General features: G+C 39.3%; 3 protein-coding genes across 3 annotated transcripts in view; 1 reads left to right on the top strand and 2 right to left on the bottom strand.

The window, feature by feature from the left end:
• The first annotated feature begins 1,749 nt into the window (after positions 1-1,749).
• On the top strand, positions 1,750-10,169 carry clec14a (C-type lectin domain containing 14A). Its single transcript, XM_036593015.1, has 2 exons — positions 1,750-3,028; positions 9,453-10,169. The coding sequence occupies exon 1, from the start codon at positions 1,901-1,903 to the stop codon at positions 3,026-3,028; it is 1,128 nt and encodes a 375-aa protein (XP_036448908.1). The 5' UTR covers positions 1,750-1,900; the 3' UTR covers positions 9,453-10,169.
• On the bottom strand, positions 6,128-7,805 carry sstr1a (somatostatin receptor 1a). Its single transcript, XM_036593016.1, has one exon. The coding sequence runs from the start codon at positions 7,668-7,670 to the stop codon at positions 6,576-6,578; it is 1,095 nt and encodes a 364-aa protein (XP_036448909.1). The 5' UTR covers positions 7,671-7,805; the 3' UTR covers positions 6,128-6,575.
• A 120-nt stretch (positions 10,170-10,289) lies between the features above and the next one.
• Positions 10,290-20,931, bottom strand: part of ttc6 (tetratricopeptide repeat domain 6) — a 39,780-nt gene continuing 29,138 nt past the window's right edge. Inside the window, exons 27-31 of the mRNA XM_036592626.1 lie at positions 19,992-20,202; positions 15,655-15,807; positions 14,271-14,444; positions 13,910-14,135; positions 10,290-10,506 (exon numbers count right to left, since the gene is read on the bottom strand). Coding sequence (XP_036448519.1) covers positions 10,349-10,506; positions 13,910-14,135; positions 14,271-14,444; positions 15,655-15,807; positions 19,992-20,202 — 922 coding nt within the window. The 3' untranslated portion in view covers positions 10,290-10,348. The remainder of the gene's footprint in view (positions 10,507-13,909; positions 14,136-14,270; positions 14,445-15,654; positions 15,808-19,991; positions 20,203-20,931) is intronic.

The raw sequence follows: 20,931 nt of genomic DNA on the forward strand, positions 1-20,931 counted from the left end.
GTGATGTAATGGAATCTCATTTACATATACCTGCCCCTTCAACCTACAGCAGTTTAGCCAGTGCTCATTTACTGGAGAGAGATAAAAATATAAAAATGAATGTTTAATATTGGCCATTTAATATTATTTGTATTTAGCAAAGATGTCTTATTGATAGACCAGATAAATAACTTTTAAATGTAATTTTCTCAAGTGCCTAAAACATTTGCCCTGTACTGTACATGGGCACATGTTCTGCTGTGTTATTGTTATTAGGGTTTTCCCCATAAGACCAGGAGATCCGCTGAAGTATTACTGTAGATAAATTCTGCTATGCCAACACATAATCCTAACCCCATCCTAACCTCAGAGACCAAAAGGAAACACTGTGGATTTTTTGCTTTCCAAGCGAAAACTGCATTTTGTGAACAAAAGCATTCTTTCTCATGGGCGCCAGATGTCCCCACATATTAGCATCTCAACATTGGTATTATATGATTTGCAATGAAAATGTTCAAATTTCAAAGAATCATTCTTTATTTCAAAGAAACATTCTTTATGAGGGAAGGGTGGAGTTTTGAGGGTGGAAATTTGAGGGCCAAGTCTATCAATAACTATGTATATAACTATACATATACATTGTGTGATGGAGTCTTAGAGTATGACACATTTTCTTCAGTTCCAACAGTACATGAAGTCACCTAGTCATTCATATATATATATATATATATATATATATATATATATATATATATATATAGGGTGACTTCATGTACTGTTGGAACTGAAGAAAATGTGTCATACTCTAAGACTCCATCACACAATGTACAACAGTTACCATACATTTTCATTATTGTTCTTGGCTGGCAGGAAGTGACGGAGGATCTATTTAGTTGCCATGAGTTCAATGTGTTGTTTTTTACTCTAGGTTTTCCAGTGACTCGTTTTTCCTGCCACTCAAAATTCCATTTCCTTTGCTTGTATCCCACCCCCAGCATTACTGAACAGAATAAGGCACTTCAGTTGTGAGTTAACTTCCTGCCATTCATGGGCATTTCCTCCAGGAAGCATCTGGCGCTCCTTTACAAAGAAGCCCATCAGCCAGACAGAATGGTAAAGCAGCTGTTGGATATGGAACACTGCTTTACATCCCAAGAGAAGCATTTTACACACCTACAGGAGTCAATCAGCACTTGTTTGAAACCATTAGTGTTGAGTGTGAGATGCAGGCCGTTGTATGTTGCTACTGTACAAAGCATTCCCAAGTGAAATGAGCCATGTTTCTTCCTGTTTTCCACTCTCCGCTCAATTCATCCAGTTATAGATCTATTACATGAAAGAGGATGGATTTGCTGAGAGTCTCTCGTCTCTGAATGTAATGTTCACTTATAGAGGTCTCACAATCATAATGTCTCCTGCCTCTTTAGAATATGCCTTTTAGGAAAGTGGCAAAAGCGAAACTGTCAAGTGAGCCATGAGATTTCAGGGAGGATTTTGGATGTTAATTGCTGAAGTTAAAGTTTATGTGACCTGTGGCAGGGCACACTGTATTTTTCCTGCAGTTCTCCCTCTGTTTTGGGTTCATACATCACTCTGATGTGGGAGTTTGTCTGTGGGAGCGGGTTGTGAAGGCTTTGGTAACGCGAGCAGCTAATTCCTTTCAGAGTTGTTATTGTTTTGCTAAGCCAGCACCACCACCCTAAAGGAAGCGGGGCTCTGTATCAAGGCTGAGCACACTTCCTGTGCTCATTATCTTGAGAGGACCTCACAGGGTGGCTAAGAAAGTGCATACAAAGTAGACGGTCGCTATGTTGCAGACAGTGAGAGCCAGGAGGCTGACAGAGAGGCACTGCTGACGGACACGAAGCACAGGACAGAGACATGGATTACTGGATTGGATTATATTTTCTCAACTTTCTGAATGTCGTCTTTAGCGCTCCTGATGCATCCTACACTGTACACTTGGATTACTATTCATTTGAAGACGCTCAAACATTCTGTAAGTCTACTGGTAAATGGTATTCTGACCGACATGGCAAAACCACTGGAAACTAAAAAGATTCTGAAAGCCATTGAGGACAAGAGAAACAAAACCTTAACTTCTTTCTGGATTGGCCTGAAGAAAGATAGGTCAAAGTGTGTTCAAGCAAATCTTCCACTCAAGGGTTTCTCCTGGATTGTGGATAATAGCACTGAATTTGAGGCTGCTAAGTGGAAATCAGAACCTGGAGGTACTTGCACAAGTGTTCTTTGTGGCCTGCTCTCAGTGAACTACAGTGGCTCTACAATAGGAAGCTGGCAGTTAGATTCTGGCAGATGCAAGCAGACATATCCTTTTATTTGCAAATATGAAGGACAGATTGAGGAAAAGCCTTGCCCTGACCCGTCAATAAACAAGCCTTTTGACTTCATGCAAAAAATGAATGACCCATACACTCTTTATCTTATTTGTAAAGACACGAAAACTTACACACTGACCTGTTCAGCGATCACCCGTGAATGGACACTGGTGAACAGCCCCAAGACAGACATATCACGACTCTGTCTGGAATGTGAAAAGGGCTACAAAAAGAATGCACAAGGAAACTGTGTGGATGAAGATGAATGTGAACAATTCCAACCGTGCAAACATTGCATTAATACAGTGGGCTCATACGTTTGTAAATGTCCAGATGGTGCAGAGGATACTGATGAAAACTGCAAGAAGGCAAAAGACTCGCACGCTTTTAAGACTAGCCCTGATGACATCGATTTCCAGGAAAAAACATCATCCTCTTCTGTGGAGAAGATGCCTCAACCAGACAGTACAACTGAGAGCAGTGTTCACATTGAGGGCAGCACTGGAGACCCATCAAACATAATCTTTCCTGTCATTATAGCTTTGCTGATCTTCGTGGTGCTAGTTGTGATCATTGCGGGCATCGTCAAATGCTGCCTCATAAGACGCTCTAAGAAACAGGCCAAGAAAAGGGCGGAGGCCTCTAAAGAGTCAATGGCTCTGAATGGATTGGACTCCATGGAGAAGGTGGACGAAAAAGAGGTGTTCTAAGTGAGTGTTTTAAAGAACTCAGGAGCTCAGTGACAATGAATGTACAGTGGCATCCAAAAGTCTGAGACCACATTGAAAATCGGTGTTTTAGAATTTTGGCCTTTGCACAAAAAGGTCTGTTTGTTTTTTTTCCAAATCTTATCGCCTCCTCTGAAGCACATGTTCAGACGACTCTCAGGTGGGACTGATCTACTCATCAAAGACTTGCATAAACTTTAGAGGAGTTCATCCCAGCCTGAGTGCACACAGCCAATAAAGCAAAAGGGGGACATATTAAACACTAAGAAATTCCAAAATGCATTTATATACATCAAATATTATACTTTTTACTCAAATTATTTGCTGACATTATAATTTATCATAAAAAGTATGCAAAATAGAAGCATGTTTACTACTGGTCTTATGGACCCCAGTGTATATTTGCTCGACTTGGAATTCCACTCTGGAATCATAATCATGTTTTACAGTATGAATCAGGGTGCAGATGCACGAGACAAACATTATATCCAGGAGTTCAATACTACTTTGGACAGATTTCAATTTATGAGGACTTTATATCCAAGCTGTTAATGTGCATAGGTTCATTTATTTTATCAACAATTAATGTTTTGTGTATGGAAACTCTCAGGTCTTTGCAATGGATTATGTAATGGGAAAAACTACATTACAATTGTCAGTATAACCGCTTTTATATATCGCTGCTGTCAGAACAAAACGTTTATCTCCAAAATGGTAACTTTACAGGAGAAGGAAAAAACATACTTTATTTTTTAATGTAAGTCAATGGAACCAGACTTTTTTCCAAGTAAGTTTGGGACATTTCTTTTGGTTTATCCATCATGCAATTTATACACAATGTGAAGGGCAACAGGAATTTTCAAATTACGTCAAAAACTGAAAACGACTACAATGGAAATATGAGGTTTTGGTCCGATAGCAGCAATATATTTTAATAAGACTGAAAATCTACATAGGTCTACACTATATTTCCAAAAATTTGTACACACCTGCTTGTCCAATGTTTATTTTGAAATTGATGATGTTTCTACTCTTCTGGAAAGGCTTTACACTAGAGGTTGGAACACTGCTGTGAGAATTTGATTGCATTCAGCCACAAGAGCATTAATGAGGTCAGGTACTGGTGTTGGATGATTGGTTCTGGATCACAAATGCCACCCCAACTCATCCCAAAGTTGCTGGATGGAGCTCCATCACTCCAGAGAACACAGTTCCGCTGTGCCACAGTCCAGTGCTAGGGGGGTTTATACCCCTCTACTCAACGCTTGGCATTGGGCATGATGACCTTAGACTTATGTATGGCTGCTCCAGAGCACCTCATTCTATTAACAAAGTTTTTAATGGAGATTATTCAAACTTTTTGAGCACCTGTATTAGCAACAGGCGCAGCTAAAAGATGCTGAATACACTTATAAGAAGGGATGTATAGATACTTCTGGACATAGGGTATGGCTTAAAACCCAAAATCATGACAGAAGAAGGAGGTCAATGTATGTACATGTATATCAAAGATTGTAATAACAGGTGATAATGTCTTTCGCAGAACAGAATCATTTGAAGAGAATGTCTGAAATAAACCATGAATTCTGTGTCATAACAAAAATGCATGTTTTGGCGTATAAACGCGAGGGAAGAAGGCCACAAGTAAGCTGACCTGATAAAATATGGCACATTAGTGAAGACACTCATTTTCCTGCACGCGTTTGCTTTAATGCACAGTAGGCGAGAAAATTAACACCACAGCACTAAACAGAACATCACAGTTCACAGGCTACAGCACTATTTCCTCTCATTTCTCATTTCCTCATTAGTTTGCCTGCACTCCCTCAAATCATGTTGAATATGAAATATTTAGAGGTAGGAAACCCCCCAAATGGCATACAAGCCTTACAGAATCTTTATTTTTAATGTTTTTGGTAGCATTTAAAAAAACTCCCTTAGAAATAAGTGACTTAAAGAGAAATGTTGGTCTAATGTCAGTGAATATCCTTACATAATTGCAAGCTACTTATGATGATTCCTTATTGGTGTTTTAATATAAATCCTCTGCATATTCGTCTCAGTGTCATAATCTCAGAACTGTTCTGTTTTGTTCCCACACAGAAAGAAGAGATTTACTGAAAATCTAGGGCAGGCAGTCTCATAACTCCCATCCAAATACATTCTCAGTGCTTTAGTGTAGCACTCAAACATATGGAAGCTCATTCCCACTAGACAGAGGAGAAACAATCACCTATGGTTTCATTCTGCTTCTGTGTTTCTGGCAGCTGTATGTCAAAGTATTCACTTAGTGTCAGTTACTAATTACTAATGATGTATTTTCTCAATACTGACTGAATATCTAAAAAAAATGATGCATTTTCTTGATATATTGACTTAATATCTCTAAATAATGTCTACTTTTTGCTATACATTGACCCAATATTTCAATGTAAAGACTTTTTTTTTCAAAAATTGACATACTGTCTTGAAACAAAGATGTTTTTTTCAAGATTTTGAGATTAAATCTAAATAAGCTACTAAATTTGAACAAAGGGCATTGTATTGTACAGCACTTACATATTGTATTGTATTGCACTGTTCTGTGTTTAACTCTGTTCCTTTTTCACTAGGTGTCAATGACTTTCTGATTCTAGCAGTATCTGAGCTTAGGACTTTCTCTCTAACCTATCGGTAACTAACGAAGATACTTTCTCTGGATAGACAAAGCACTTTTTGTAAGTCGCTCTAGATAAGAGCGTCTGCCAAATGATGTAAATGTAATGTAAATGGTTATTACTTTGAAAAGTCAATATTTTGAGACAGTAAGTCATTATTTCAACATAATAAGCCATTATTACGAGATGCTAAGTTGAACTTGAGAAAATAAGCCATTTTTTTTAGATAATATTAATATGAGACATTATTTCATACTGTATTTAAATACAGTAAGTCAATATTTTAAGTCATTTTTCCGACATAATAAGCCATTTCTATAAGATGCTAAGTCATTTCCTCACAGTAAGTCTATATTTTCAAATAGTCATTATTTAGATGTTATTAATATGAGACACTGTCATTATTTAAATACGATAAGTCAATATTTTAAGGAAATAAGTCATTATTTCGATATAGTAAGTCATTATTACGAGACAATCAATTATTATTTCCACACAGTAAGTGGACATTTTTTAGAAAATTGGTAATTATGTCGAGATATTAAGTCGCAAATTTGACATAGTGCTGCCAGAAAGAAAAGGAGAAAAGTGGGCATGTGTTTTCCTCTGTCTGGTGGGAACGTCTTCCATACAGGCGTTACACCAGTGAAGCATTTATCAAATCGATTCTTTTCTTTTAAGACGAATGGCGCATAATCGTTGTTATCATGTCATACAACTTTAATAACGTCAGTAGAATTCGCCTACACAAACACACAAACACACACACACACACACACACACACACACACACACACACACACACCGATAGTAAAATAAAATAAATACACTTGTGATCTGGCGGTTTGTTCAGTCAGTTAAACACTGCAGCACTACAGCGTTGTAGTTCTGGAGGTGCACGTCCCGTTCCTGTACGCGCTGTCTGACTCCATATTGTCCGGCTGAAATTCGTCCACACTGTACCCCCGACTTTTCAGCGCTGTAGCGTAGTAGTCGATGGGCTCCTCGGCCGCGCTGTCCATCCACCGAAGGCACAGGATTCTTTGGAAGGAGCGTTTGAAATTGTCCGACAGGAATCCGTACAGGATGGGGTTGGCGCAGCTGTTGGCGTAACCCAAAACCACGGCCAGCTGACTGAGCGTGGCGTTATGCTGCTCCACGAACACGTTGACGAGCTGCACGATGTGGAAAGGCATCCAGCAGATCACGAACACGGTCACCACCATCATGACCATGAGCGTGATCTTCCGCTCGGACTTTTTGCGCTGCTGCCAGCCCGCTTTCAGGGCCACCACCCGCAGCTTGACTATGATCAGGACGTAGCACATGCAGATGGCAATGACCGGGAAAAGAAAGCCCATCAGAAACGCGTAAACGATGAACACGGCCATCCACCGGCGCTGCGGCTCGGGCATCTGCATGTTGCAAGCCACCGAGCCGTCCGAGTTCGGGGTAGAGGTGGAAAAGATGATGATGGGCAGGATGACCAGAATAGAGAACATCCACACAGCCAAGTTGACCATTTTGGCGACGGTGGGTCTCCTGTAGCGGGCGGCTTTGATCGGGTGCACCACGGCGATGTAGCGGTCAATGCTCAGCACGGTCAGGCAGTAGATGCTGGTGAACATGTTGATGGCATCGACGCTCAGAACCAGACGGCACAGGAAGGAGCCGAACGGCCAGTGGTGAAGCAGCGAGGAGGTCACCAGGAACGGCACGCTCAGCATCAGCAGCTCGTCCGCGATCGCCAAGTTCAGGATGTAAATGTTGGTGGCCGTTTTCATCTTGGCGTACCTGAAAATGACATAGATGACCATGGAGTTGCCGCAGAGCCCCACCAGACACACCACCGAGTAGACGAAGGAGATGAGGATCGCGCTGCCGTGAGACTCGCCGTGCGTTTCGTTGCCGGACGCGTTGAGGAACGAGCCGTCCTCCAGACTCCGGAATGAGCCGTTGGGCAGCATGCTGACCCTCACTGCGCTCTGCGGGTCAAGCGGTGGAGAAGTGACCTCAGATGCTCTCCGTTTGGCTCGGTCTGATGTCCCCGAGGCGCATCCTCCTCTTCCTCGGCTCGCTCGCTCTGCAGCGTGGGATGCGTTTCAGCACCATGGAGAGTTACTCCAGCAAAGATCCCCTCGCAGTAAATTTAGAGACGCAACGTCAGACGCTGCAAAGTGACGTGGCTCTGGGACTCAACAAGACAGCAGCAGCTCTCTTCAGAAGAAGCGCTGTTTCAAACGTCACGCCGTGACAACTTTGCTCTCGTCTTTGTACTGATGTCACGACAAATGATGTGTCTGGCCTGTGCTTTTAAAAGAGCAGCGCAAACAGTGTCTGCCCCCCCCCAGCATTCAAAGAAAGAGGAGAACTGTTAGTGTTGATTCTAACTTTTGGACTTTTTGGACTTTTGTCCAAGAAAAATAGGCATCTTAATCCTGACAATACAAACAAAACAAACACAAGAGGACATAGTAAACCGCTAGCACCAACTTTATTGATTATACTGATTTATTTTAGTTCAATAAAATAACTTCCGTCTCTGTTTTAGATGCCTGGTGATCCTGACTGTATGCTACAGCAGTCACCTACAGTTTTCACACTGAAAGCTCATGAAATTCATATCAAAGCAGACGAAGGAAGTTTCAGCGTTTTATTACCACTCTGATGTTTAGCAAAGTATGGGTGAATTTAAGGGCCACTAACATTTTCTCTTAGATTTTTGGGCCTCACATTAAAGCTCTGTATAGATTATCAACTGATGTTCACATTGTTAACAAACTATCAGGTGAAATTCAGGTGAAAGGATTAGAATTTGGACCAGGGTGAGGATCAGGGTGATCAGGGTTAGGTTTAGGTTCTGGGTTGAAGTTAATGTTAGTGTTAGGGACAATTCAGTATATATTTAGTTGAATGTAAGTTGGAACAAGTCATATCCTAAGTATAAGTAGTAAGATATGTAACTATAAAGCACCTAAAGCATACAGTCCAAATAACGTGACTGTTTTATTTATGAAAAATACTCACAAATCATTTTTATATGACCATTTTCTAACCTTTCTTTATCCATTACAATTACTGTTACTGTGCCTTAAAGACTGATATTTGTAAATTAGCTCTGCTCTGATTTGCCGCCCTGTATTGCCTCATTAAAAAGCATTCCCTGCTGAAACACTCCTTATATCTTCACCAGTGAATATGTGAATGTGTTTGGTTTTGTGACATCACAATTCAACACAGGCTATTTTTGTAACACAGCTTAGTTTTGATATACAGACTGTTGGACTGAATAGTGAATGGTATCTTTTGAAACCTTAATTATGTTTACATGATACATCAAACTCATCTGTTTTTAAAAATAAAGGAAAGTGTATTTTCTTCATGATGTGGGCCCTTTAAAACAGCCTCCGGAAGTACAGATGGTTCTTGACTGTTCTTATATGGTAACATAGTTAATTAAAAATGGCCTGTCATCCCGAAAAATTTCCCTGTCTCAACAGAAGGTTTGTATGTGCTGTAATACTCTGTTCTGAATGGCAAAATATTTTCATCTATTTGAGAAAAAAATTAATATTATCCTGAAATGAGTTAGTCGGAAGTCTAATAATATTGCTATTTGTTTTTGTTCAGAGAGAAGCTCAAGTTGCCCTTGAAGTGTATTGAGCCCAGCCATTACAGCTTTGTGTGTGAGAGGAGCAGATGGCTGTGTTAACACTCTTTCTCATGTTCTCTCTCTCTCTCTCTGAAAGGTGGAGGGGAGCCAGGGCATTCTGCAGGTGTTATGCTGCTTCTGCTGCATTATGTTTGCCTCCCTATTTTTCCCCACCCATTTTCTTTTTGTTTATTTTGACTGCAATATTTCAGATACTAAATCAGCTTGATGTCATAGAAGTGTTCATGCTTAAAATTAAAAATAAAACTTTTTTTTCTGTTGTTACAACACCATAAAATTCCTGCTTTTGGCTCCCTAATGACCTTTTGAATGGACGGTTCTTTAAAGGAGCACTCCAGCATTTTTCACTGGAGTACGCACACAGTCGATAACCACAGACAATCATTTTGATGCTTTTCACTGTACTTAGAGCAGAGCAGAAAACCCATTCATTGAAAACCCACTGGCCTCTATTATAAATATGGATTCATGCTTTTATGGATTTCCTATTATTTTCTTTGTACAGGAGAAAAGCATCAAACTGATCATCTGTGGTAATCGAATGTGTGCTACAGATGCGATAGAGTATTCCTTTCTACAGAACCATCCATTGAAAGCTTCTTAAGCAAACCAAAGGTGGTTCGTCTATGGCAGCGCTCCATAAAATCCTTTTTAATGTTTGATGAGTGTACTGTATGTCAACGCTATCTTCATGAGAAAGACAAATTTGAAAACAGGGAGGCTGCTGACAATGAAAAAGTACATACAATGCAGATTAAACTGTGTAGTGTTTGAATGTACCCGTAAAATAAATGATAATGATTCTATGTAAGGGCATAATTACATGGCTGTTACAGAACACAAGCTTTAATAACAAATATACTGCTTCAAAATTAGTCATTATCAAGCTATGCTGCTTATACAGCTATAAGAAATAAATTACACAAATTTACACCAAAAATTAAACGGTGTGTTCTCTCCTGAGGGCCTCAATCACCTGTTAAAGAGATTTGCATGATGATGCTGCTTAGCTTCCTGGAGCTCCACTGCAGTTCTATAGTCTTTGACTGCCTGTTCGGTCAGCCCTAGATGACCATGCACATCTGCCCTGAGCTTATACAGCAGAGCATCATCAGGCTGAAGCTGGAGAGCTACAACACAAAGACAGAATACAGTTGTATGAAATATGGCAAAAAATGCAATATTGTATGAATAAGTACAGCAGTACCACATTTAAACATACTATTAAAAACTAAAGCACTGTGCAAAAGTCAGAGAGCACCCTTCATTTGTTTACTTTCCAATCAAAATGGCTGTAAAGTAAAAGTTATTATTTTTCAGGAGATATTTCAGAGCAGATTAGATAAAAAAACAAAAAAAAACAAGAGAAAATGGGACTCCTAACAATTATGCAAGACATTGTAGACCACCAGAACTGCCACCATCAGATAAACAGCACTTAAAGCTTTCATCTTTAAGACAGAGGAGAAATAAAACTCCACTCTTGCTTCAGATCTGAAAAAATCCACAGGTGTTTTTGTCCATCCTTCCACTGTGAGAAGAAAACACTGTGGGTCTGAAAGGACTTGTAGTTGTTAAGAAGCTGTTACTGTGAAAAATAAACAAACAAAAAAACAAGAAATTTTGCAAATCAATCAAAGAAGCTGCGGGTGTTCTTAGAACAATGGACTGACCACCCCAGAGTCTAGACCTCAACATCACTGAATGTGTTTGGGATTACTTGGATCATGAGAAGCAAAAAAACCTAATTTGTAAGACTGAACTGGAACAACAACACTGCAGATCTCTCTGAAAAACTGATTGCAAGCATCCTGGAAGGAATAAAAGCAAATGGAGGACATACTAAATACTGAAAAAAACGGAAATAATTGTATAATTTTCTGTTAATATATGCTTTTCCCTTTTTTTTCTCATGCTGAAAAATGAATCAATTAATGGCTGTTTTGACTGAAAATTAAATGAATGATGGTCTCTGGCTTTTGCACAGTACTATATGAATACAATGATTTTTATTTAAAGTTTCACATACTGCACTGCAGTAAATCTAGTTAAACAGATCTAATTATGCTGTCTTTGTAATAAAACATGCAGTTGAGCAAGTGTTCTTTGAGTACTGACGATATCCACAAGATTCTGAGAATTTGCACTGTGGCATACCTGCATGAAATAGACCTTTTTAAAAATAGCATAAAAAATGTTCTTTAATTAGTATCACCAACAAAATAATTCTATTCACTTACACTATGTCTCACTATTCTCTACAAAGAGTGTTATGAATGAGAGTGGCCTACATCATAAAACTCCAATTAAAAACAAAATCTCCTCTGTAATTTCCTAAATATAGAGTGACAGCGGTGCAGAGGAGGACATTGCGCTTTTCAACTCACGGAGGGGGACAAGAGGGACAATTTAAAACCCATTTGCCTCGAACATTTCCATAAATTACCATCACTCACTCAGCACATTTACAAATGTTGTTTCCTGTGAAGCTTTATTTCAAAAGTGTGTGTATATGTAAAAACTGACTGGACATAAATGGGGAAAAACTATCAGTGTTTATGTAAGTGGACACTGCACACATATATTGCGTACACTTCTATACGCGTAGTCTATACACTGAGCACACGAACGAATCATGCACTTGAAAATGTTCAAATGGAGAGTGATTATTCAATTCATGAAGAGCAGACTCACTCACTACAACACCACCTGTTCACTGATATTCCTCCTGTTTTATCCTCAGACAAGGCAAATAACTGGTCCTAATAATATAATTCTTCATATTATAAATACATGAAAATGTGTCAATTTGAAGCAGATTTTAACTTCACAATTTTAGGTCTTTGTGCTGTTTGAGCAGATGCAGTGGAAAAATAGCACTGGGTTTACACTGTAACCATAGTAACCATCTGCCTCTTGTTTTACACAAAAGAAGAAGGAGTGTCTTGGTTACACGAGCTGTAATGTATTTTTGTTTTCTTTTTTGGGTTTGGGGCAGACAGACAGGGTTCAGTTCCATGATGTTTCTGTGGAGGTGAATATGTTCACCGGGCAAAAAAGTAACCTGTAAACTGAATAATAAGTGTACAAAGGTGGCTGATGCAGCATAGGCAGACAAGGGAAGACAGCTGTGTCATGTCTTCAACATCGCTCTGACAATCAATCTGACAGACACCTCGACTTTGATATTGTCCATGTTTTGTCAAGGAAAGGCCATCCAGTCACAAACTATTAACATATCTTATTGGCATCCATAAAATTAAGCCTAAGAATGGCTAATTTGCTGTATCTCATCTTAAAATGATACAAGAGTGACAGCACAGCACATTCAGATAACAGAGGTAGGCAATATAGTGATATGCTACTGTTATTATGATAAATTGTCACAATAAGCTTTTCTGAGTATATTATTTATATCATTGGTACTTCGAGGACACTCAAAAACTGCATGTGTCTTCAGGAAAACCTAAGATTTAGACCAATTAAGAGGACTCTGTAAAACCAGTGTACAGTAACTGCATCAACTGCATTACACACTACTAACTGTTTTTCTCCTCTCATTCCTTTTCAAAAAGTTTATTTTTGCGAATGTTAAATGCTTTTTTCTGTCTTGCTGGTGCTTTTTGTTCATTCCAACAGGTTGACAAATTTCTGTAAAGCTAAATATTGTGAAATATATGGAGTATCGTCAAAGTGTCTGACAACTTTTGTGATGCTATGTTCTTGCCATATCACCCAGAATTTTCCGAAAATAAGAAAAAATATCCACATCAACATTTAAAATTCCTGCATAATTAAATGGTTAATATGTAAACGAAGTCATTTAGAAATGTTTGATGTGAAATTCACCATTCTAAAGAAACTTACTGCATCAGAATTATTCACAGGTGTGTTGATAGGAACCAGATGTCCGAAGAGTTTAATGCCTCTAAAATCTACTTCACAGAAAGTTATTACATTAAATAGTTATGAAAATGCAGTTTTTAGATAAGCTTTGGGCCTAAAATGTATTTTTTATCTATTCATGACAGAGATGTACATGCAGGTTGTTATACAATCTTAAAAAAGGTGCCACAAAAGGTTCTTAGATTGATGCCATAGAAGAACCACATTTGGTTTACTAAAAGCCTGTCTGAAAAAGGAATCTGTCATGTGAAGAATCTTTTAACGGTTTAATGAACCTACACTTAATGTAAAGTTTCTTTTAAGAGCTTATGGATTCTTCCTAGAACTTTTACATTATGCGGTTCTTTAAACTTTAAAAAGGTTCTTCACACTCATACATCTCCTTCACAAAAATCGACATGTGCAGCTGGTCATTTTGGATATTTAACAAAATCTTTGCCATATTTGCATCATAGACATCACAACACCTGGTTCCCATTACATCCCACCACTGTAAAGAAATCTGACTTTCAAATTAAACCACACTCCACACCTGTTTACATCCCAAGAATTATGTAAAAATTATGTAATTATGTAAACATTTTGAAAAATTCCCTTTAAATAAAGGAACACTGTGTAGTTGCCCACCTTGTGTATAGTCCCTCTCTGCTGCTTTGTACTTCCTGAGAGAGAAGTACAGATTGGCTCTGTTAAAGTAGACATGAGCTGAGTGAGGGTTGAGGTTGAGAGCCTCACTGAAGTCCCTCAAGGACTCTGGAATTTTCCGCAATAGAGCCAGAGTGATGGCTCGGTTCAGGATGGCCGACTCGTCACTGGGGTCGAGGTGAAATGCCCGACTGTAGTACTCACACGCCTGAGCCAATCCCATCCAACCACAGAGGAGAAAAACAGAGGAGAGAGTGACACAGTGATTGATGCTCATATACGCTTTCTAGCTCTCAACCATCCTCAATTTGACATGAAATTAGCATGTGCCCCTCAATTTTACCTGTTCAAACTGTCTGTTGTAGAAAAACAGGTTAGCCGCATTGAAGAAAGCAAGAGCGCATGTGGGGTTGAGGGAAATGGCTCTCTGATAGTCACTCATGGCGCTGGGTTTGTCTCCCATGAACTGGTTTATCACACCTCGGTTCGTCAGAAGCCGATCTGAGTGAGGATTGCACTGCAGAAAAGGTACAGACACACTTGTTCCAACTTAATAAAAAGGGTTTTGTATTTGGATTTTTATTTGGTAAATCCCAAGTTTTTAACATACTTGAACTTATTTTTTTCTCTTAATTTACATATCTCACAACTGAAGCTGGTATAACTTAAAACATATTCTGCATATTCTTTTAAAGTTCTCACTTCCTTAAAAAGTATTCATTACAATTCAACCCCTTTTTCTTCTTATTACATGTTATGTGGTTTACATGGTAAAAAGCACAGAATTTGTCTTTGCAAAAGTCAGAGACCACCTTTTGTTTATTAAATTTACAGGCAAAACAGCCATTAAACACACCCTTTGCCTTAACTACAGCTTCCATTTTATTAAGAGACTTGCTTTCAGTTTTTCAAAGAAATCTGTAGACAAATATTTCCACACCTCCAAAGTTCAGTCTTAGAAGTTGGGTGCATTTTCTGCTTCTCACGAAGTTGTCTAAAACCCATTCAGTGATGTTGAGGTTTGGGCTCCACATCCAGTCCATTGTTCTAAAAATACCAGCAGCTTCTCTGTCTGTTTTGCAAATGTTCTTTTTTGTCTATTTCCTTTTCTCAGTAAAGGCTTCTTGACAGCTACATATCCTTTCAGACTCATACTGTTGAGTTGTCTTCTCACAGTTGAAGGATGGGCAGAAACACCTGTGGATTTTTTCTAATCTGAGGCAAGAGCAGAGCTTGATTTTCTCCTCTCTCTCAAAGATGAAAGCTTCAGGTGCTGTTTATCTGATGGTGACAGTTTTGGTGGTTTACCAGATTTGGCATGGTAATTTGTGCATCCCATTTTCTTTATACTTCAAGATTTGGAAACACCTGTTATTCTCACTCATTTAACTTTGACTTTTCCCCTCATTTATGCAAGTGAATTATCTTATATATGATCTCCTCAGAAACATCTCCTGAAAAACTAATGGCCTGTAGTTAATATCCCCTTTGACTGGAAGTGTGATTAATGAAGGGTGGTCTCTGACTTTTGTACAGTATGCTCGAATTAAAAAAAATGCATACTGAATCAAAACAAGAATAACTGAACTGCTCTATTTTGTGCTACTCCTAAACAACACATGATGCAGTGGAATATAAACCATGAGTAGCTTTGCCCCTGAGCAACAATTCTATATATACATACCTTTCTATCTCAAAATTAGATCAACTGCTGTGGGCACAGATACCTTCAGAGCATTGTTTATGTCCTGGAAGGCTGCAAATGTGTTCCCCATCTGCAGACTGACAATAGCTCGTCCCTCATAGGCAGCCCAGCACTTTGGATTAACCTCCACAGCTACGGTGAACTGATTCCAGGCTCTCTTGAAGCATCCAAAAACCTGGGGCAAAGGGAAGGGATACTGGCAAAGCTCAGTAAAATCAATAACAGCATGAGGGGCAACAGGCACTTTGAGATATCACTGCCATGCCAAAAGGAAAGACAAATAATGAGGGCAAGGATTAATTCAAGGCCACAGGAATCAAATATCTCTGTTGGTTTGGGTGCGCATTTCCTTTGCACTTCGGGCATCATCCACCAGCATATTTGTGTTTTCCAGTATCAGTTGTGGATTTTGAGAAGTGAAAAGGGTCAGATGTGTTAAATGGCCTAAACAAGCAGATATAAAGCAGGCAAAAATGTGAGCCATAGCAGACCAGAATGGTTTGTACTTGCTTTATATTCGACTCTGACTGCTTAGCCCTTTCTTTCTCACACCTAGCAGAAGGCTTTTCATGGGTAACAGTATTCAATAGGACAGAGCTTCACATCTTTGCCAATGGAAGATAAGGTGTAAGCCTTCTTTGCTGCTGTAAATACAGCAATGGGCATGCTGGAAAACAGAAAGCTGCAGTGCAGAATCAACATTGAGGAGAAAGAAAAATGGGGAAAAGCTTTGAAATTAATGCTGCTGACATCAGATGTTTGACTACACTATATGAAATTAATTTAATCAGTAGAGCTTTGTTAACTATTTCAAAGTTACAATTATGAAAATATGGGTCTATATGATATGATGGTTGCCCAATCTTATTCACAAAGGCCCGGTATGATGGAAAGTTTTCATTCTAACCGAGCAGAAGCACACGATTCCACTTGTTTAATCAGCTGGTATGAGCCTTCAAATAAGGGATTACTTAAAGTGAGACACTATCCTACATTTATGTAGATTCTAGTCAAAATGGCAGAAAACTGTGCTGACATTTTCCCGATGGTTCTTCCTCATGAATGTAGAAAAAAAAGAACTTTATCTCTTTATTTAGAGGGCAGTGTTTGTGTGATATGGAGCTGATAATGTGAACGGTATGCAGCAGAGATGAATGAAGGTATTGATTCACTTTTGGAATTCTTCAGGTCAGCCCTCCAGCAGAGTGTAATTCCAAACATCATCTAATACAGCTGCTTCTGAAGACCTTGGTTAGTTCTTTCAGGTGTGTTGGATTGGAGTTTAAATTATCCCAGCCTTAGGTGCAGATTTATTGTGGAATAAAAGAAAGTAAATCTGGCTGTGCATGCACAAACAATCTCAAAAAAGAATGCTGGATCCACAGGAAAAAGCTCACTTTGTCACACCCCTGAGTTTATTTGCATTGCTAGAATAAAATATGTGACTTCTACTAGATATAACCCACTTTCCTTAAGCTTTACTAGTGAAATACAGTATAACACAGAACTAAACAAAGTGATGTGCAGTACTGTGCAAAAGCCAGAGACCACCTTTCACTTAATTACTAGCCAAAATCATGATTAACAAGTTATTTATTTTTCAATGTCAGGAACACATATATTTACAGAAAATGACACAGAAGCCTCAACAATTAAATATAATATCATTGTTTCAGTATGCAGTGTGTCCACACTTTTTCTTTATTACAGCCTCTGTAATTTCCACACCAAACCACCTGTGGATTTTTTACAATTTGAAGCAAGAGTGGAGCCTGATTTTCTCTCAGCAATGAAAGCTTTAAGGACTGTTAATCATTTTTTGAATTCCAGTTTTGGAAACCCAAATCCCACTTATTTTCCTTTGACTTTCCCTTTCCTTATGCAAATAAAGTAGCTTATATCTAATCTCTCAAGAAATATCTCAGGAAACTAAATAGGACTTAATTAATGGCTGTTTTGACTGGAAATGAAATTTTAAACAAATGGTGGTCTCACAATTGCACAGTACTGTATGTGAAGCGCACTCCTACTTGGTTGGAATGAAAATGTGTAGCCACTCTGGCCCTTTTTGACTAAGACTACTGAACCCTTTTTCAAAGGGCTGACCTCCCAGAGACAGGACTGGTCTTATTGGTGACGAAGAAGTACATGGAGACATTTTAATTCACAATGTCAAAAGGGAGCGATTCACAGTCAAATTGAGTTATATACCCTATATTGCCAAAAGTATTTGCTTGTCTGCCTTCACACGCATATGAACTTGAGTGACATCCCATTCTTAATCCATAGGGTTTAATATGATGTCGGCCCACCCTTTGCAGCTATAACAACTTCAACTCTTCTGGGAATTTTTGACCATTCTTCCAGAAGCGTATTTGTGAGGTCAGACACTGATGTTGGACGAGAAGGCCTGGCTCGCAGTCTCCGCTCTAATTCATCCCAAAGGTGTTCTATCGGGTTGAGGTCAGGACTCTGTGCAGGCCAGTCAAGTTCTTCCACACCAAACTCGCTCATCCATGTCTTTATGGACCTTGCTTTGTGCACTGGTGTGCAGTCATGTTGGAACAGGAAGGGGCCGTCCCCAAACTGTTCCCACAAAGTTGGGAGCATGAAATTGTCCAAAATCTCTTGGTCTGCTGAAGCATTAAGAGTTCCTTTCACTGGAACTAAGGGGCCGAACCCAACTCCCGAAAAACAACCCCACACCATAATCCCCCCTCCACCAAACTTTACTCTTGGCACAATGCAGTCAGACAAGTACCGTTCTCCTGGCAACTGCCAAACCCAGACTCGTTCATCGGATTGCCAGATGGAGAAGCGTGATTTGTCACTCCAGAAAACACATCTCCACTGCTCTAGAGTCCAGTGGTGGCGCTTTACACCACTGCATTCAACGCTTTGCATTGTGCTTGATGATGTAAGGCTTGGATGCAGCTGCTCGGCCATGGACACCCATTCCATGAAGCTCTCTACGCTGTTCTTGAGCTAATCTGAAGGCCACATGACGTTTGGAGGTCTGTAGCGATTGACTCTGCAGAAAGTTGGTGACCTCTGTGCACTATGCGCCTTAGCATCCGCTGACCCCGCTCTGTCATTTTACGTGGCCTACCACTTTGTGGCTGAGCTGCTGTCATTCCCAATCGCTTCCACTGACTGTGGAATATTTAGTAGCGAGGAAATTTCACGACTGGACTTGTTGCACAGGCGGCATCCTATCAAGGTACCACGTTGGAATTCACTGAGCTCCTGAGATCGACCCATTCTTTCACAAATGTTTGCAGAAACAGTCTGAATGCCTAGGTGCTTGGTTTTATACACCTGTGGCCATGGAAGTGATTGGACCACCTGAATTCAATGATTTGGATGGGTGACTGAATACTTTTGGCAATATATTGTAGAGCGGAGGTTAAACATACTGATTCTGAGGGGGATATCCTGAAGCCATGGCAGTTTGATTAATGAGGCCTCACTTTTTTCCATTCATCTATGTTTGCAGAAGCTTGAACTTCAAGAGAAGTTTACATTATTCGAACATATTTCAAAAAATGAAGAATGCGTTATAATATCTTAATACAAGGTATGAGGTAAATAATATCCACAAGTACAGTAAATGTGCTTGAAAGCATACATCCCATAGTTGCACTGAACCTTCATTTAAGGCTTAAAACAGAGGTGTCATTAGGTTTTTAACATCCACCAACACATAACCTAGCAACTAGCTCACACTGCATGAAAACCATAATATTATGCAGAACATATGATTATACAGTACCAATTACTGAATATGTCACACCTACATGTGTGTCATATCTATAGGGTGTTATAAGCCCCCAATATCCCACATTATCTATTCTTTCAGACAAAGCCCAACGACTGTTGTGTCATATCACACTCATAAATAGCAGCATGTACTGTGACAAATACTAAAGCAATTGAAACTCATTTGATCAGTTTAATGAGAACTGTAAATGAATAGTCAGAGCAGTTCAACAATGTAATAGGCTCTGTGCTGGGCAATTAATTCTGAAGGGACACATTCTTATATGCACCAGCAAACTGAATTAGTTGTATTCTAGTTATCCCTCCCACGGGAGACATGTTTTGCACAGTTAGAATGGCAGCCCAAGGCATATATAAAGCTGCAATAAATGTGATAAGGCTGTCAACACATGGTTAGCTCTGTGAGAGACAGAAAAAGACACTTTCCTTTCAGAAAGCTGAGATAACATGGCATAGCCAAGTCCACTTGCCTTGAGCAAGGCCATTAAATGTTACATTCTGCATTCTTGTGAGAGTATTTCAAAACCTTTTCCTTAAAGATGTAAATTATGCAGTCATGTATCTAACACAAACCAGCACCTGGAAGTTGTAGGCCAGGCCAATGCGGGCACTGGAGCACTGAGGGTTGAGATGCAGGGCAGAGAGGAAGTCCCTTTGGGCCTGTTTGTTGGCCTGGGCATGACCGTAGTCCATGAAGACATCACCGCGTCCAACATAGGCATCAAGTAGGAAAGGGTTGAGTCTCAAAGCCTCACTGTAAGCCTCCACAGCTTCCTGCAGTTGTCCTAACCTTCAAAATACACAATAACATGATTCTAGTGCACTGTGTCATTATGCCTTCATATGCCTTCATAAATTAAAATGAGCTACTATACTGTGAAAAGACAGAGAGCACTCTTCGCTTATTTAATTTCCAGATAAAACAGCCATGAAGTACAAGGTATTCATTTTTTAGCAGAAAACACACATTTAATAGAAAATAAAAAAAATTATTAAAGACAATATAAAGTGTTCATCACATAGTGTGTCCACTCTTTGCCCTTATTACAGCTTCCTTTCATTTTATGAGACTTGCTTTCAGTTTTTCAAAGAAATCTGCAAGTTTTTCCACATGTCCAAAGTTCAGTCTTAGAAATTGGCTGCATTTTCTGCTTCTCATGATCCAAATAATTCCAAAACATGGTTAGTCATGTTGAGTTCTGGGCTCTGGTGTGACCAGTCTACTGAGAACACCAGCAGCTTCTTTGTTTGATTTACAAATGTTCTGTTTCTTGTCCATCTCCTTTTCTCAGTGATAGCATTTTGATAGCTACACATCCTTTCAAACTCATTGCGCTGTCTACTCACAGTTAAAGGATGGACAGATACAACTGTAGACTTTTTTCAGATCTGAAGTGATCTTGATTTTCTCTTTCCCAAAGATACAAGCTTTAAGAAAGTTAAAAAACATGCACACCAAGACTATTTTGACCTGAAATTAAATAAATGAAGGATTGTCTCTGACTTCTGTAGGGTATTG

Source organism: Colossoma macropomum, unplaced genomic scaffold (genome assembly GCF_904425465.1).
Source record: "Colossoma macropomum unplaced genomic scaffold, Colossoma_macropomum, whole genome shotgun sequence".
In the NCBI taxonomy this organism is placed as follows: Eukaryota; Metazoa; Chordata; class Actinopteri; order Characiformes; family Serrasalmidae; genus Colossoma; species Colossoma macropomum.

Coding starts and splice junctions, on each gene's coding strand:
- sstr1a (XM_036593016.1), bottom strand. CDS start 7,670: ATGCTGCCCAACGGCTCATTCCGGAGTCTGGAGGACGGCTCGTTCCTC.
- clec14a (XM_036593015.1), top strand. CDS start 1,901: ATGTCGTCTTTAGCGCTCCTGATGCATCCTACACTGTACACTTGGATT.